The sequence below is a fragment of the Molothrus ater genome, chromosome 2, assembly GCF_012460135.2.
Source record: "Molothrus ater isolate BHLD 08-10-18 breed brown headed cowbird chromosome 2, BPBGC_Mater_1.1, whole genome shotgun sequence".
Lineage (NCBI taxonomy): Eukaryota > Metazoa > Chordata > Aves > Passeriformes > Icteridae > Molothrus > Molothrus ater.
In genome coordinates, this window is record NC_050479.2 from 110,683,348 (window position 1) to 110,702,591 (window position 19,244).

General features: G+C 43.3%; 1 protein-coding gene across 3 annotated transcripts in view; it reads right to left on the reverse strand.

Annotated features, from left to right (window-relative positions):
* Positions 1-19,244, reverse strand: part of VGLL3 (vestigial like family member 3) — a 48,498-nt gene that overhangs the window by 19,849 nt on the left and 9,405 nt on the right. For 2 of the 3 annotated variants that reach the window (XM_036382768.2, XM_036382760.2), the window contains exon 1: positions 6,562-6,792. The exons of the other annotated variant lie outside the window; for it this stretch is intronic. In XM_036382768.2, coding sequence (XP_036238661.1) covers positions 6,562-6,642 — 81 coding nt within the window. In that variant the 5' untranslated portion in view covers positions 6,643-6,792. Of the gene's footprint in view, positions 1-6,561; positions 6,793-19,244 lie in introns of those variants that run through there. 3 annotated transcript variants of the gene reach the window in all.

The window sequence follows — 19,244 nt, forward strand, 5'->3', positions numbered from 1 at the left end:
GCAGGCATTCAGAGCTGTCTCCCATCCCTACAGGTGCCGGCACTGATGCTGCAGTTGTGCAGATGCAGACACAAGCACGCAATTACAGACAGACACACACCGCTAACACAGCCCCTGGCTTGACTCGGTGATCAGGAAGGAAGTCTTCCAATGTTCCTATACAGGGACTGGAGCTCAGGAAATTAAAACTTATCTCCAGAGTGGCTTCTCTGCACAGGAATGTTCCCCCTTCCACAGCTTAAGAATCTAATTCGTTTTCCATTTCAACTCTCTTCCCTCCCCTCCAGCCCATGGACAGTCATTAAAAGATGCTCTGAGCACTTGCTCCTTTCAAAACCACCAAATCTGACCTTTTTTTTAATGTAAAAAAAAAAAATTTCTAATCCAACAAAAAAAGATAGTAGGACTGATGGACAAGAACAAGGCCTTGTGTGTGTGGATTATGTACAGTGCAAAGGTGTGGTTTGCAGCAAAGGATGAGGGTTCCAAATAGAAAGATTTTTCCAAACAGCAAGCCTGTGATCAGACACAGATCTAATTAATTGGCATTTCAGGAAGAAATTATCAGCCTGTAATGGCAAAACTCTTTAAGTAAGACACTACAGGGAGAGAAAGTTATTCAACAAGTTTTCCTTGTTCGCAATGTATATACATCTTTCCACTGTAAACATCCTTTGACAATGTGAGGGTTTTTTCCCCCAACTCACCTAAAATACTCTGTTTGCACATAAATTCCCTAATTTTTGTTCTGACCTTAAGAATAACCTTCTCACAGTATTTTTGACTGCAGTTGTGTGAGTGGAAAACTATGCAAGACGAATTTGTCCCACAATCATGGGGTGTGAGAGAACAAAAACAAAAAAACCCACAAACACCAGGGTAGGTTTATGGTCACTAACCTCAGCTAGCCCAGTTTAACTTGTACTTTTTCATTTGAACAGTTCTAGCATATATTTAAGCAGTCAACTGCATCTGTAAGATCTTTACAAAGTATTTCTGACCAAACACAGTGTTATCTCTTGTCAATGTCCAGTACTTTAATATATTCATGAAATACACCTCTCCCTTCCTTACACTAGAGACTGATATTAAACAGCCTCTGAAAAACAAAACAAACACCCAAAATCTTCTCTTGGCCAAGACGCAGGATACAGAATTTAAATTCAGAATATATAATTTAAGTAGAAAACAGGGAAACTCAGTGTCTATATCCCTTAGATAACAGACCCTAGTTCATGGAGGATGAAACAGCACAATCTCTTGGTAAATTGAGCTGTACAGCCCAGGCTGAATCCAGCTTCAACCAACATTATATTATTTTTATTTCATATATTCACAAATAGGCAATTCCAAAGAAAATTTAAACCCTTCACTTCAAATCGTACAACAAAAGGAAACTGAAGGCCAACACCATATCACTGCTGATATGGGAATATTTAAAAGGAAGTTTATTCTAAACATATTTTCTATTATCCTGTCTTCCTGAGCAAGAAAACAAGAAAAAAATTAGAAAATAAGAAAACACTTAGTACAAAATCTCACACAAAATCCTTGCCTTGAAGATTCCTGTTATTTTCTGACATACCCTACCCAGAACCAAGCAAAACGGTTCTCATGCAGCGAAATGTTGGCCACATTAAAGCCTGTGGCAAAAGTCCAAGTGACTTCAAGGGTCCCGGGTCTCACCCAGAGTGTCTGGTAAAAATGTCAGAACATTCCTCTTTGCAAACCCAAAAAAATTCACTTCCAGCAGAAACCAGTTAGTAGCCAGCAAAATAACAACAAAATAAAAACAACCATACTTTGAGAGCAGAGAAGGTTTTACTTCAGCCAAGTTTGAATCGAAAATTCAGGGCAGCTCTTACTTTTCACATAAACTGGTTGCCTTTTCCTACAATTTATTATCTCCATACATGCCACCATACAGTATATGGTCCTTTATGCTCCCAAGCATGAAAGTCTGGTGTGCCTGTGGCCACCTGTTACAGATTTTCCATTATGAGAAAAAGAACAGGAACCAAAAATAAAGAATAACTACGCTGAGGAAACACTATATGACCCTACCCTGAGAAAAAGGCTGTCATTTGACATCAGCTTCTGAGAAGGAATTCCAGCAACAAACTCGAGGCAAATCCTCAGACAGCCCTCCATTTGTGGAGCTGTCTGCCAAGCAGACTCCTATTGATAACACAGAAAGTATTCAAGGAAGGAGACAATTCCAAGCAATCAGGGCACTGAATGCTGGGCCTGAAAGATGTGTTTATGGCACTGCCCTAAAAACATGAAACAGTAATTTCCACCCACACAAATGAGCAAGGTGAGAGCTTCTTTTCATCTGAGCCACTGGATTTGTAGAGGTAGAGCCAGGAGGTCTTGCTTGGCTCTGCTCATGGAAGGAAGCAGTGAAGAAAGAATGAATTTATGCACCTTTTGCTGTGTATGTAAACAGAGATGTATCCTAAAAGTTTAAAGATCTAATTTTATGTAGCTAGAGGAAGATCAAGTAGAATTTGGTCCCAGTCAGAATGACAGAGTAAAGTGAGCCAAACTTTTCAAATCAGTGATGTCTCATGGGATTAAACCAAACAAAACCAACCAAGAAAACCTCACACACAGGGCAGGACCTAACCCAGGTTTGACACCCTGTGAATGTGAGAGTAGATGAGTTATATAGGTTATACAGCTTCCAGAGAAGTTAGTAGAGCAAACAGCAAAGGAATAGCCCTGAGAGAGAATCTGAACTGCAAAAATTGGATGTGAAGCCATGCTCTGCCGTTACCTGCCATTAGACACTGCAGACTGCCACACAGCATAAGCAGTATAACAAGCCCATCCTCAAAAGCTGGGGACACATGGTGCAAAGAATTTCACTGAAAAAACAAGTTACAGTATGTGAATTGGGGTTTAGCCACAGCCAGCTGACACAGCATCAAATATGACCTGTCCTTGTCTGCAACTCTGTCAGTTTGGAAGGAAGAGCCCAGTTAGTGACCTAAATTGCTAATGAAGACAAGGCCTTATCTGGACAAAGTCTGTCTTCAGCACTGCCAGCAGAAAGTCTGACTTGAGCATATCACAACTCCTTATGCAAGACTTGATTCAGCAAGGACAGCTTTGGCTTAGCTGTTGGCTTGCCTCTACATACCATGGAGAAATTCCAAAACTACCATTTACTGTAAGCTCCCCTTCCAAAGGTGGTGTGTTAGTGAGCCTGGGTGAGTCCTACCTGAGCCTCAGCCCTGCAGCCTGCTGTGCCCAGCCTGTCGTGACAGGACAAGCCATCCCTGTGTGCCGGGAACACAATGGGATTCTGCTCCAATTACGTGTTCCCCAAGCCTCTCCGAATCCCGTTACACCCATCCCTCACCCAACCCACAGGAAAGCCAGAGCTCACTATTCCAGCTGCACAGCCCCTCAGCAAAGTGGACAGCAAAGAGCATTTTAATTGTGCCACTCTGCAGGGTTTTACCCTGACGCCTGCACAGCTCCCCACCAGACACAGAAACACGTTCGTATCCTAACACCGGCACACGCTCGCTCCGTCTTTTGGCAAAGGAGCACGGAAATCCCGATTTATCTGTAAAATCAGGGCCACACCCCATTTTCATCAGTTCATTCTGGCACCATATGAGCATGTGTATATCCGTGTTTCGCTTACTTCCCTCCAGCAAACACCCTGGACTTGAGCAATCTCAAAGATCTAAGGTGCTAAGCCTCCGCTCCCATTAACATTCAAGAGGAATTCAGGCTTCAGTCCACTAAGAGCTTTAAAAAAGAAAAAAAAAATCTCATCTAAATTAATTTGCCAGTAAGTCCTTTCCTGGCTAAGGGTGGGTGAAAGCTACATTTCCAGAAATTCTGCCTTTCTGTGCAAGGCAAAAATCAATTCCATGCTGATTTTAAGGGTGGAAAAAATACAGACACAGAAATGCGGGAATAACTTTAGCGTGGGGAAACTTTAAAAAGGCACGATGGAGCACCCCCTAAAGCTACAACACTTCTGCACAACCCAGGTGCACACTAGTCCACCATTTAAAAGCAGTCTGAGACTTCCCATTAAAAATAAAAAATAAAAAAGGAGACAAGCATTTGAACCCACTTTGTCTTGTTGCAGGCATTTCCCCTGACCCAAAGAAACACAATGGGTTTGGCTCTCCAGAGAGATCCCAGAGCCCAGACACTTGAGCTCCACAGCTGAAGAGCTGCTTTGCTCTTTAAAGCTCACAAAATTGATGTCTAAGGCATAACCAATTACACATTTGAGATGGTTTTACTACAAATACCTGTAGTGGAGATGCACAGGCTTTAGTTAGAGTGACACACCTACATCTCCTTGCCCTGAGAAGAAAAAGAAAACAGCACCAGAGCATGGAAGAGCCTTCTCTCTCAGAAAACAAACTGAAAGACACCAGAGTAGTACAATACCACTGAAAAATGCCTTGCTGGAGTCCTCAGATATTTTAAGGGTGAGCTCCGTTTTATCATCTCCAATGCAGAGACTTATTTTTAAGGTATCCCACTAATTCATCTTCCCTCACTGTTATTTTTAAACCAGTTTTAATTCCAGCAAAGAGGAACATTCTTTACAACGGTCATCATCCTCACAAAGAGTGCAGGAGCGTTTTACATGTTGAACACATGTGTAAGAACCAAAAACCTGGCAACAGATTCTTCATCTTTTTTTGTTACGTTCTCTACCAGTTGATAAAGCATCTCTGACAGGACAATTCTGAAGGAACAGACACTTGCAAAATGTCATTCATTACCCAAACAATAAATCTTGATGCTTGAGGGGCTCATTCTATGTTTACTTTTTTTTTTTTTAATTTAGAAAACATTGGATTCAGAGAAAATACACACACCGCTCTAAAGTCAGCAGCTGTTAGAAGTAGAGGGTGCAACACTTTCTTCAGCAACAGCAGCTTGGCTTTTCAGTCTGGCATCCTAGTAGCTTGTGAAGACCCTTCAGTTCCAAGCGTGTCAGGAAAACCAGTGCAACCAGGATTCAGTAAATTAAATTGTCAGTAACACGTAGGATAGCCATGTTTTAAAAGCTTTTAGGTGGAAATGTGATATGTGGCCAACTCAGGACCTGTACTGGCTTAGCAGAGCTATCTACGTTTCTTGCCTTTCTTATCTACCTCTACTTAAACAGCATAAAGTTTGTTTAAAATAAAATTTCAAGAAACTTCAGTATTCATTAGGGTGCCCCTAGAACGTATTATAAATGGCCCTGCTTTTGCAGGAAGAAATTTCATACGTATGCTGAAAAATAAAAAGCACTAGCACTTGAACGTGACACGGTCATTTAATAGATTTCCCCATACTAAGTGTTCTACAGATCTGGAAGAGAAATACAGACAACCACTTCCAGAGTAAAATGTCAGGAAGTTCAGCAGAGTTTCAATTGCTGTTTTCTACTTCTAGGTCTCTCAGTCAGAGAATCAGGCTATTAGTTTTTATTTATTCATGTTCCCTCCAAAGCACACAGGCTATGAACTGGACCTCCGGATACCCAAATACAAACTTTGTAAGCAAAATTACTGCATAGACGGAAGCTTTGCCAGCTCTGACCAAGATTAGAGAAGAAATAATAGCAAAGGCACTCTGCAAGAGGCAGAACTCACAAGTTTTCCAGAGCTCGTGTTTAGAGTGAACATGAGCAACCTGGACAAGTTCACTGAGGTATCATTTTTGCAAACGGGCTCTGTCTCCCAACAAAAAGAAAAAAACTAGCAACAGACAATCGGAATTTTAATGTTTTAGCCCATACTCGTGTCTCCCAGGCAAGTTGATACTAGGGGTCACTTCCCATGTACGGAGAAAACAATCTTCATGGATAATAATGATAAAACCTTATGGAATGCAGCAACAACCAAAAAATGTATTCTCAGATGACTACATTAGGGCCAAGTCAATATTAGTCCCACTTCACCCACGCACTGCATAGTCTAAAAATGCTGTCAGCCCGATAAGAATTTCCTGATTCACTTAAAAAAAAAAAAAAGAAAAAAAAAAAAATACAACATCTGATCACCAAATTCAGCTGGTGGAAACTCGCCGCAGACGATCTTCCAGGGGATGAGCGGCGGTGCGGCGCGCCCCGTCCGCGGGGAGCAGCGCGGGTTCCGCCGCTGTGCGCGCCCGCGGACCGGGCTAAGGCGCTGCTCCGCGCCCGCAATCGGGGCGAGCGGGGACACCCAGCAAGGAAGGCGGACAGAAGCGGGCGAGGAGTAAGGAAATAACTTTTCCCTCCCGCCCCACGCCAGCTGAGCGAGCCAACATCCACCCGCCAGATGCAAGAATTTGGGGGGGACAGTGCTTTTTTCTGGTTATGAAAGCTCTTACCAGGCTCCGCTGCTCCGGGGCACCCTCAGCAGCTCCCCGCATCTCCAAATCAGGCCGGGGGCTGCGGAGCGCATCGCTGGCTGGCCGGAGCGGAGGTCTCCGCCCAGGGCAGCCAGCGATGCGCCATGCACCCGCTGAGGGAGGGCCTCCCCAAAAAACCCTCGCACCCCCCAGCCCTCCGCACCGCACAGCCCTGCCCTCCCCGCGGCTCACCTGCGCGGGCGCGGCCAGATAGCGGGGCGCCCCGCACGCCGCCGCGCCGGGCTGCTGCATGGCCACGTCCGAGCAGCTCATGGCCGCGGCCGCCCCGCGCCACCGCCCTCTCCCCCTTCCTCTTCTTCCTCCTTCTTCTTCTGCTGCTGCTGCTGCTCCCGCTCCCCGGCGCGGGGCGGCCGCGGTCGGGCGCCGCGCAGCCCCGGCTGCCAGCGCATCTTCGGCGGCCGCCGCGCCCCGCGCCCGCACTTATAGCGCGGCGGGGCTGCGCGGGGCGCCCCGGCGGCCGCGGCGGCGGCGGCGGCAGCGCCGCGGGGCGGGGACGGCTCCGCGCCCCGCCCGCCCGGTCCGCGGGCGCGCAGCACCTGCCCGGCCCCGCCCGCCGCGCCGAGCGGCCCGCGGGTCACGGCCGCGGCGTCCCCTCGCCCTCGGCTGCGGGCGGGAGGCGCTCCGCTGAGTTCTTCTGGAGCAGCGAGGGATCGCTGGAGTTGGTGTCACCTGTATGGGCCACGCTTCAGCTCCCCAGGATTCATCCTGGAAATTCATCGGGGAGGAAGGAGGAACCTACGTGTTCCACAGGAGGATGGATGGATGTGGGATGCAGGCTGAACTAGCCCGGAGTCACTCTTCCTTCCCCACATTTGAATGTTTAAAAAAAAAATAAAAAATAAAAAAAAAATTAAAAGTGTACTTCTCAGCTTGAAAAATAAATGGAAAACTCGGATCTGGTTGTAATGACTTCAGTTGTATTCACATATTTTCCTGGCCTACTTCTGTGTGCACATTTCTGCCAGCGAGCTGCCCTGCTGCAGTGCTGTGCTTGGAGGCTTTCGATGCCATTCCTCACATGGAAAAGACTATGCCTTGTTAGCATTATCCCAGCTTATGAGCCTGGGAAGGATTTACACTTGTTTGCTCTTGTATTCTTCTCATCAGGTCTAAAGTGAATTATTTGAAGTTTCTTTTTCACAAAATTTGTTTTGAAGTTTACCTGTATTTAATAGTCGCCAGAAATTGAAACCTTTGATCAAAATTTCTACATTTATACTCTCTCCCTCTCTTTGCATCTGTATGCACACTAACACACAGACACATCCCCTTGGCCAGAACAGTCAGATGAATACACAAGGTTAAAATAGCTCTGTCTGACCCCAGTAGCATTCCCTGTTTGTAGAAAGCATATCTTCAAAACATTCAAACTGCAATACTTTGAACAAAGGTCCAATTTCCTGCATACATGTTTAGTTTCTTTTTTTTTTCTTTTTTTAAGTTTTGTGCATACAGTTTTTAAGGTAGTTTTATGCTTTTTAACCAGCACTCTGATAGCCTGTTCTTGTTGCATTTTGTAGATCGATGTGAATGGACTCCAGCTGAAGCTCTCACTTTTGCAGTCACTGCGAAGTTTCTGCAAGGGTAAAATGCACTTGCATATACCAAATGCATGGGCTCCTGACCGGTTTCTTTGTCAAAACAGAAAATCCAGGTGCTGATTGCTATCTGCAAATCTCTGTTTGACCCCTAATTTGAGAGATCTCTTTCCCCTCCTGTCCTCCTGCAGCAAGCCCAAGGCAGGACATCATCCCGCCGGGGCGCTCGCAGGACCGCAGGCCGGCAATACCAAGCACCACCCTCTGCAGTTCGCTGCTCCTGGCCACCAGCCTGCTCCTGACTCCTGACCTGCAGGGTTTTACCGCAAGCACATGGCCAGGCTGCCTCCAGGCATTCCTCTGGCCGCCGTGTCTCCTGGCACCTGGCCTCCTCGCCTCTGGAGGACTGGCTGCTATCCACCCTCGCAGATCCTCCCCGGGAAGCATGAAGGATTGTGAAACATGTTTCCTGGTTTAGGGAGGGTGTGTTCAGCACCGTTCTGTCTGAGGTAAAACGCTCTCACATGCAGTGAAAACAAGGCCTGCTGTTAGTTTATAAAAAATGACACCCCAAAAACCCTGAACAAAACCCTCTTATGCTTAATAACACTGAGAAAACAAGTAAAATCACAAATAGAAACAAATTCTTTCAATACCAATTGATCATTTTTAAGAGAAAATCCAATATCGGTCCTTAAAGCAGAACGGACTAAAATAGAAAATGATTTATCGTTTATTATGTTAATGTGACACATTGAAGTGGGAGTACATTAGTGATAATTTTTCACCCAAGTACATGAGGCATTTGGAAGAGATTTATAAATGCACTAACACAGAGATCACTGTTTCCACAGAATGCTGAAATGCTCCACTATTCAGTTAGCACACATTTCTTATTATCAGATCCTGACAGAATTCCTATCAGATGCCTTCAGGCACGGTACGGTGGCATGATGCATCCTGTCAAAAAGCAGATCAGGACCATTATCAGGCAGATGTTTGACACGATGCATCATGTTACTCAGCCAGTGGCACACTGCCATTGCTCAAAAGGATTTTGACATGATACAGTGTGCCAATGCTGTAGCACAAAACCAGCACCTTCCAAAAATAGGGACAAATTCACCTCTGGCATAAGTCGAAGTAACTGCAGTGACTTCATTAGATTTGCATCTGCTTATGTCAACAGTGAGTTGGGCTCATAATCTCAAATTTATATAAAAGAGTGGTAGGTGGCTGCATTTTCAGGTATTTGTTATATTGTTTTCTACTCCCAGCATTCAAGCATCATGAGACAGCTGGAGTGAAACCGCCACCTTTCTCAGCTCCTTCCCCTGCACCCCACAAGAAGCAGCATCAGATTTCCATTTTTAACAGTGTAACAATACCTCAGAGTACATAGAGGGCCACTCTTTTCAGAAACTTGGGAGGTTGTGAGTTTGGGAATTTCACAAGCAACAGGAATTTACAGAAAGGGAGGAGAGAGGATCTCTGCTTTCTGCCTCCTTAGAATTTCTCCACAGTAGCTGCAAGTGCTAGGTGCACAACAGCAGCAAAATAAATTTTGAGTGGCAATTAGAGTAACAGTAAAAGAATGACATGAAAAAGCAACCAGGATGAAATGTGAGATCTGATAAGATTTGGAGAGTTCTTAAAAGGCATTGTAATTTATTGTTGTTCCCTTTCATCACTCTGGAATGAAAAGCACAGCTTGCAGATGCCTAACACTGACAAAAGAAGAGGAGGGGAACCAGCTAAGGTATGACTGGTGTGAGATCTTCTTTACAGAAGAGAAACATCCCAGCTTTCTGCCTCAGTCTGTTTCTTTGGTGAGGAAAAGGACTGATTGGTTCTATTTTAAATAAAGTTCATTCATGTTTGCTGTGTGTTCTGGCTTCTTAAATCCATCAGGGTACAACTGATTCTTGGACCAGCTGAACTTCAGTGATGCTAAGAGTAACCAGAAGGAATAAAGACCAGAAAAGCCTCAGAAAGCACTCAGTAAATGCCACCACCAAACATGACTTGGTACAGCAGCTAGGTGGATTGTAACATCAAGGGAAAATGGCTTGTCTGATACACTGGAGATCTGAAGGAGGCAGGAAGAGCACAGCGACGTGGCAAAGCAATCTTCAAGCATTCATTTACTTGTCTGCTCCCAGATGAGCTTTACTGTTGGATTTAGAGGTGCTCCCATCCCTTCCACAGATCAGAAAAGTTATCTAGAGGTCTAAATAAATTCTGGAAACAGTTGCAAGCATCTCAAACTTTTTGAACAATATCAGCAAGAAGCAAGGGTCTTTCCCCCCTCTTCTCACCACTATACAGTTATTCCCGAATATTTCTTTGAGGAGACAGCTCTGTACAGTCCCCCAGAGGTTACAGCCACCAAAACAACTCCTTCACTGCTGTATCCTATGCCCCCTCCTCCTTGTTTCACCCTCTGGTGACATTCTATAAGTATTTAAATCATTGGAAACCACACCCCATCTAGCTGTGGTTGGTGTTTGCAGGAAACGCCCTTGGCTTTGCTGTTATGGCCTGCCCAACAGCCAAAAACATAACGTGCTAGTTTTTCCTCAAGGAGACCAAATTGGAAGATACACATGGCATCCCAAGGAAATACACACTAGGCATTACTTATGCCTTATGTATAAAGGAATAGGAAGGTTAAAAACAATGTTTGTTCACAACTAGCTGGGGATTCTCTGATGAGATGGACAATGATTTTTCTTTTTTCAAAGTCAACTTTGATGAAACAGCTTTTTTTTTCTTTGTGGAGAACAACCAGCCTTGAAAAAAAACCAGTCTGTAAAGGAAGTTAAATTTCTGGTGAAATCTGCCATCACACAAATTTCTAAAGGTTTCACACCAAACTGCATTGTACTGGGTAGCCCAGCTGTGAAGTCTGTCTTGACCTCACGACTCAGGGGGTGCTAGGCAGGTTCCTCTAAAATTGCAGTGCCATCACCACTGGATCTACACTTACAGCAGATCCACTGCAAGCCCCAGAAGAGCAGGAGGCAACAGAGAGCTCAGAAACTCCTGGGTTGAGCTCTATCTTTGCTCATTCTCCAGGGAAGAAGCACAAGTTGTAGGCAGTTGCTTTCATTTCTGAAGGAAAGGAAGGGAAAGAGCCTGCTTCAAACACTTGAGGAGGGAGAGAAGGATGAGAGTTATCTCCATTCTGGAGGAAAAGGCTTCTCTCTGTACATCCATCCTTATATTGCTCCAATTTGAAACAATACAGAAATTGAAGGGTTGAGTGTTTGAAGCAAAGTGTTCCATTCATGCAATGCCATTTTAATTCATAGAGCACCTTGTGAATACAGGAAACATCTTCCTTATGCCTGTAGCCATACACCCTCACCACCAAGGTTTTGACCCCACTGGAATAGGAGGCAGCAGCAGTGTGACAAATACATTACCCTGAGATTTTAGGATCTCTTGATTCAAAAAGCAGCAAACCACTGGCCAAAGTTATGAACTTGAGATGCACTGTGATCTCTCCACAGAATGTGAGGATCTGGACACCTCTCTGGTCATCTCCTTCGTATTTTGTAATAAAACCAAAGTTGCAGTGCCAATTACAGCAAGTATCTTTCTTCAAACCACTAACAGCTTTCACATTTCATGCCTGTAATCTTCAGCAAATAGATCAAGGACTGTTATTCATTTTAATGCCTGAATGCATTATATTTATTCTTCTTACAGTATGTTCTGTTGCCACAGAAAATGTTTGGCTCCCAAAGAAAAAGAGAGAATTGTGTCAAAAGTCTAAATTCTTCCTTAAAATGCAAACATTTTTAATGGCTTTAATGGAAGATATGCATTGGAATCCCAGGGCACAATCTGGCACTCAAATCCTCCATCTAAACTGGAATTTTTCACCATGTCTTTTTCATAATCTATTATTAAGCATATTTCCATCTCAGCAGCTGAAATCTGGGGCCCTGTTGCATCTGAGAGGGAAGTGCAGAGCAGCTGGAAAGTAACTAAAGGAGAAGCAGAAAACTGATTGAAACCCTCATATGCTGGATGATGCCGTTCTCCTCCATCCTTCTCCCCACAGGAAAAAAAAAAAAAAAACCACATTGAGGTGATCCCAAAATTTCTAGCTGGAGCAGTAGCAGCATCTGACCCAGTGCAGGGCAGCTTCAGTGCTGTTCACAGTCACCCCAAGGGTTTCTTTGCTCCCTAACTGGCCACAGACTGAGCACAGTCTCTGTCCCTGCTTTCCTGATGGAGCTCTCAGGCTGCAGCAAAGGTGGATTTGGAGTGATTGAGGATGCAGCCCAGCAGCTCCTGGCTGCTGAAAAGCCTGGGAGAACTGGTTTTCCTGCTCTGGTGATCAGTCCAGGCACTGACTGACACCCAGCTCTGGCATCAGTCCTGCTGTCAGTGTAGCCACTCACAGAATATCCCAGCAAATCCTCCAGGCTTAGGCACAGCCCCTGTAACTGGGGAATGATGTGTATGGACACCTTTTGGATGGATTAGCCAGAATATGACACAGAATATCTGCCAGTTTTATGCATATGTGTCTAAATGGTTAACAGGACAGAGACACCAGTACAAACCAAGAGTAATGTGGTGAAATAATGATCCCTTTGATCTTGACTAATTCTTAGTTTGAAAAAAACAAAACCTCACAGTCTTAGAGTCTTGCTCCCCTCTGGTCAAACAATATTTAAATGTCCGTCCTACACCCATCCCTGCTGGCACAGCTAACATCCCTGCCCCTGTCTTGCATTCCAACATGGCAATCTTCAGAACAGGGGTGATTCTGCATTCCTGCTTCACCCTCAGACCAACATCACACTCCAACAGCTTGTCACCAAATATTGAATGTCCATCTTTCCCAAGTAACTTCTCATGAAACAAGGGAATTGCAGGACTGTGTCCAGTGGAGCTGCATTCACTTTACTTTCTCCTTCCCCCTTTGCTTGACATAAGTGGTTTCAATAATATTTCAGCTAATAACACTCCTTATGGTTTATTGGGTGTGAGTAGTGACTGTAGGAACATTTGATGAACACTCTGGTTTGCAGAAACAGGGCAGTGTGAACCCTTTCTTTGGCTTACAGGACAGAAAGCATTTACTACAAGGAACACTGCCATGTTTTTAATACCACATACCATTTCCCAGCTCTAAATAAATATATGTTAAATGGAAGTGAAAAGTTGTTTTGCTGCAGTTTCATAAATGCCTTTAAAAATTTAACAATTGCTTGGTGGTTTTTGGGGTGTGGTTTTTTTTACTCCATTTGCCAAGAGTGTGTATTAAAGTAATAATATAATTTCCTTCTATTATAGATTATAATAATCATCAAGACTGTGAGCAGTTCCCAGTTTCTTTTCATATTGCTGTTGTGATTTTGTTATCATAGGTTTTTCATTAGCTTTTCTTTGCTCAACAAAAGAACTTGTGTGTTTGGTGAGGGAAAAGGCTAGAAAAATACTTCTAGAGTAATACCCATCTCTTAGTAAATAAAATACAGCCATCAGAAACACTTATCCAGCTCTTCTCTTTTCTCTGTGACATTGTTCCTTTCCCATCACAGTGAGAAAGCAAGGAATTAATTCCTAGGTGAAATAGCACGTGTCATAGTAAAATGTGTAAAATATTTATACATGATTGCACTAATTCTCACAATGACCGTGGTGAGCTATCACCACTTTTTCTCTTAGAGCTGGAGATACAGAAGCTGTGGGCTTAATTAGCTCAAATCATGGCCAGAACTTTTTGTCATTCAGGCACGGGCTTCAGTCATGCGACTTGTTTAGCTTCTTGTAGGGAGCAAGATTCATTGTCATGATTATTTCCCACTCTATGGGTACCTCTGTGCTTAGGATGTGATTACCTTAACAAGAAAAAAAGGAGGTCTTTAAGTGAGCAAAACTAGTATCTTGAAACTGAAAAATGAACTTAGAAGGAAGATATTGCCCACAATGATTTGTCACTTCCCAGAAAGCCAGAGGAGGTGGGAAATGCAGGAGAATTTTGCTTGCACAAAAGCCAGAGCACACTATCAAATAGAGATAATAATCCCAAAGTCAGGATAAGAGAGCTGAAGATTGAGCTCCATCTTCTTATTCCATAATGGAATTTTCTCACCAGTTAAACAGCTCTTGCCTCTATACACACACACATTAACATCTAGGGCAAACACTGTGCCCATCTTAAAAGTACAAAGGTGTTCTGGAGGAGATGGGTCCAATGCAACAGTACTCAGTGTTTTACTTTGTTAGTGTAAACTTTTGTAGAAGAAAAAAGAATTAATATTTTTTTTAATTAAACACCTTCTTCTAAACTCATCTTTCATATTTCAAAGTAAGACAGAGGATTATCACCTCTGGAAAGATATGTTTGAGCCAAAAAACCAAACAGGCTAAGAGCTCTGGAAAAGCCCCTGTAGCTCAGCATAAATAAAATATGTAATTCCCCAAGTGTATCAGTACCAGAGTTCACATGAATACCATCAGTTTTTGGTGAGTTTGAGGGTGCAGCAATAGAGAAATAGGAAGTGGATAACAACACTAAGAATAAACCCAGGCATTTGAATAGCACACTATAGTTTATTTTAGATTTATCTTTACAATTTTGGTAGAGCTTACTGGGGAGTCTCTTTGCAGCCTCAATTCCCTTAATTTAAAGAAGAACTAATTGCCTTACAAATGAGAGAAAGCCGCACCACTGGTGAATCATAGCATGGCTTGGGCTGGAAGGGACCTTGAAGATCTTCTATTCCCACCCCTCAGTCATGGGAGGGACACTCCCTCTAGGCTGCTCAAGGCCTCATCCAGCCTGGCCTTGAACACTGCCATGTCTTTTTACTGGAAGCAGCTTATTCTTTGCAGGCCTCTCCCAGAGGTACCAAGCACCAACTTTTTTTGCTTCCTATTGGCCTCTGTCCCAGCCCAAACAAGCCAGCAGTAAAGAGAAATTGCCCACTTGTTCTTGAAATTCCTGCAGAGAAGAGCCATGTGAGAAGGATACACAGGCAGCAGTGGAGGAGAATTTCCTCTCCCATGACCAGGAGCACAGCAACACCCCTTCCAACATCATTTTCCTTGGAAGGAGAATAGCAGCCTGTTTGTCTCCTCTGTCCTTACTCCTAAACCCTGGGGTCCAAGTGTGCCGCTCTAAGTCCAGGCTAGACGTGGCAAAGTCCTTTCACTCTAACTAAAGGCAGCTATTTCTTCCATCAATGGCATCTGCATATTCCCAATCAGGGAATGCTTTAATAAGCTGCTGCATCTGAGAAAGGTGGGCTGCAGGGTCCTAATTAAATAGCAACAGACATATCACTTTTCAAACTAAACATCCAGCTGGGATGCTCAGTGTGGCACACTTGGTTTGTAAACAACAGCACAGAGCACTCCACAGAGCAGCCCTGTGCACTTTCTGCCATGAAACACTGCAGAGGCTCCCTGCGCCCTTGTAACAAATGATCTAATGATTCTCAGGAGGAGGAAACAAGGCTGATTTGTAGCTCTCTTCAAGAGGCTGAGCCAGTTAAGCAAGAGTTCTTAATTGCCTGTCCTTTATTATTTAATGCATTTAGGGCCAGATCCCAAAAAGGTATTGAGGCATCCAAGGCGGGCAGAAGTCAGCTGCAATTACAAACAGTGATACTAAAAACTTCTGCTCAGCTGCTGCCCAGCTCAGAAGGCTCTTAAACCTAAGTAGGTGTCTATTTCAATTTTAAAGTTCTCCAGGTGCCCAGCATTCAGCTCCTGCACGTGCCAAGAAACATTTCATTCCTGACAGTGCTGAGGAAGCTCGTGCCAGCCCAGTGCTGAACCTCTTGAGAGCCAGGAGAAGCCCAAGAGGTTTCAGTCCCAATGAACGTTTACCTGGTGGCCAGAAGCACCTGAAAGCCTACCTGTATCTCTTGAATGGGTTATAAATAATGTCAGCCTAACTATAAGTTAAAATGTGGCCAGCAGACAGGCCTGCTCAAAGACACATCACAGTTCCAGTAGGTACACGAAGGAAAGCAAAGCAAAGCAGCAGAGAGGCAATCTCAATATTCTCAGAAATATTCAGAGCTGCAACTTATTAAGAACAAATGAGCCAGGTACCTCACCCACAGCAAGGCAAGAAACATGCTTTTAAAAACACTGCAGCTTCTCTCTTCAGACTGAACTGTGGCAACACTGATCCTTTAAATGAGTTGCACTGAAGTCAGACTAATGATTGAGTTCATCAGCTGTGGGGTTTGAAAACAGTGGGGCAGCCCCTGCAGCCTTGGCCCACGCAGGCTCCTGCCAGGAGCATGGAGAGAGAGAGAGAGAGAGAGACAGGAATGAGAGCAGGAGCACTTTGTCCCCTCTTCTCACATATCTTATCAGTGGTTCTATACACAGATCATTTGAAAATCCTCGCTTTCCCAAAGAATGGCATTCATGCCATGCAGTTTAGAAATCGCCATTTTGAAAGAAAAGTTTCTTGTTCTCTTTTGTTGAACATAATCTTATTCTCTTTGATATCTGCTTGAGAGGGATGCAGCTCGCTCTGGAGAGCCATTGGGACTGTGTTCCATCTACAACAACAGCTAATAAGGTTTATTGCCATATTTCCTTGCTTTGCTGTAAATTCAGGTACTGCACTAATGGAACAACGAGAGAGACCCTTGACTTGGTAAATACAGAGTCAGAAGGAAAAAAGGCTTATGTAAGAGCCTATAAAAACAAGATGGTTCAGAACTCAAGCAGCTGCTCTATTCTTGATTCCTTTCATTGTGCCTCAGGATGGACAGACATCAGCCAGCCAGATCTCTTACATGCATTATTGTATGCTGTGAAGTTTGGGCATAACAGAAACAACGGCAGAGATGAAGTGGTAATGTTAACTTTTCTGTTCATCTTCTGACACACTTTAAATCATTTCATGTGGCATTGCACTCCCAGGAGATTTGATTACTTTTAAAATTAATATTGTGTAAGGAAAAAAAAATGTCCCTCAGGCCTGTTGCAGTATTTATAAAGCTAATTTCTCTGTTCTCAGAATATTTAACCTTGGCAAAGATGCTCCCCTTGTTGTGAATAGCATCTATAGAGCTAAAAAATACAAAAAAAACCATTCTTAGGGTCCAGGAGTTGTTTTGTTCTATGTCCCACCTGTTGTCATGGCCAGTACCTGGAGATGACTCCAGGATAATGGAAATGCTATTATACTGCTCCATACTGAAAACTGCTTGGAAGCAAAGCCTGTCTGCCATGAGGTTTCTGCCTCCTCAGAGTGAAGGGAGAGCTCCCACAGCTCCAGAACGAAGGGGACATAAATCTCTACAGAAGACAGAACTTTCTGCAGATAAAAAGGTGAAAGGCTGCACCAGACTCCTTGCGAATGTCAATAATGATTCCATCAGGTATGAGAAATTATTTTCTCAAAAACATTCACAGAGACAAGTATAGCTGTATTAGTAATTCAACCAACTCTTTCCCCCCCCACCTTTACCTCTTTAAAGGGAATAAAACCATCACCATGCATGGCTGAAAGTTGCTCAGACATTATTGTCATTTTTATATTTCTGTATACAAGGAATAGAAATGGTGTTTTATGAATACTAGTACTAATTTCAGTAATTATATTTTTTCAGTAATTATATATATTTTTAATGTGCTAAAGAGAATGAATTTGTTGCGTTCATTCATGGCTTCCTCTCAAAAAAATAAGAAAACTGAGTCCACATAATGAATTTTAAATTAGTCAAACCAAGAAGTTAATTCATTGCATATAGCTAAGCACCAGCACACATCAACACATCACTTCCCAATTGTCTCACTATTTATTTGGCTTTTGAAATGTCCAAATGACACCTTGAGTAGGGTTTTACTGACTTTCTCTGTTTAAAGCACTCTTTAAACATTGTTAGAATTAAAATTTGTTGAGAGCAGTGAGCATTTTTCATAGAGAATTGCCAAGTTGGAAACCATGAAGCTTTTGGGTAAAGATTCCCATTTCAGAGAAGTTCCTTGCTGTAGCAAGAGTACAAATAATCACAAGAGGAAAATGTCTTGTCCATCAATTTTTAAGAGCAGTGAATGGCTGGGGATGCTGCTCTACTCATTCTGCAGAGCATTAGGGACAGCACACTGGGTAAGTAATTAGCCTGATGTGGGTACTTGAGGAGAAAACACACACAGCAGGACGCCAGTGCTCAGAGGCCATCAAAGCAGGACTTACAACCACACTCCAGACAGTGTGGTTACTGCCCTTGTGTTAAACAGCTGAAGTGAGTGATCACTGTGCTGCTGGCTGGGATTCAGAAACATGGATCAGTTCAGTCAGACAGCCTCACCAGTGAGGAGAGGCTCCAGGGAGAAGAGAGGACTGCAGCACACAGGCATCAACAGTGCCACCTTTCCATGCTGACATGAGGGGAGGGTGTGAAATGCAGCAGGATTCCCATTTCTGGCAGTCCAACACTTTGCTTTGGTACTGCACTACACTTTTGGATGGTTTTGATTAGATAGTCTCAAAACAATGTGACATTTTCAAGAGGGTACTGTAATTTTTTTGCTTGTTCTGTGATCCATGGATTATGGTAGCCAACCTGATGAGGGACTTGGGATGCTCTGAATTATTCATCATAAATAAAATTGATATAGAGCTGTCTGTTAATCATGCTAATTCAAGCTTTCACCTCTCTGTTTCACAGGGCTCCTATTTTTAAATACAGCTCAGGTACACTGTGCAATTACATATGCCAGTTGTGCATCTCCTAGGCAGCAAGATCTAGTTGAGTAAAAAGTAAAAAGATTCATTTCAGTCTCTCAGGAGTCTTTTCTGGTGTGATGTCTTCTAAAACAAATGGAAAGCTTTAAACTATTATTTTTAAGATTGAGCCTATCTGAATTTTTTGTTAGAATTCTGAGGGCTTCTGAGCCTTTGGGTTCATTCTGGTTTGAGCTTTATTTGGGTTGAATCATTTGGAAAACACTGCTCTGATGTTTCCTCAGTAACTGTGAGAATAAAATTTCATTTGCATTTTAAATAAAAAGTAAGGAATATAAAAAATTAATAATCATGTTACTCAAAGAATAGATGTGCAAACCCAGCAAACATTGTGTGATTTGAAACAAGAATAAAGTTTTTTGGTGAAACTGTTAGAAGCAAATTTTCTTTCCTTAATGTTTGAGGTTCATATTTGCCATTAGACACTCAGGCTCTTTGGTAAATATATGGGAGTGCATAGCCCTGCTTGAATTATTTCTAAAGAAATATATTTCTAAACCAAGGGTTGAGCTATAAAGTCCCTTTTGCATAACATGCAAGATAAGCTTAGCTTTATCTGAATCTCAGTG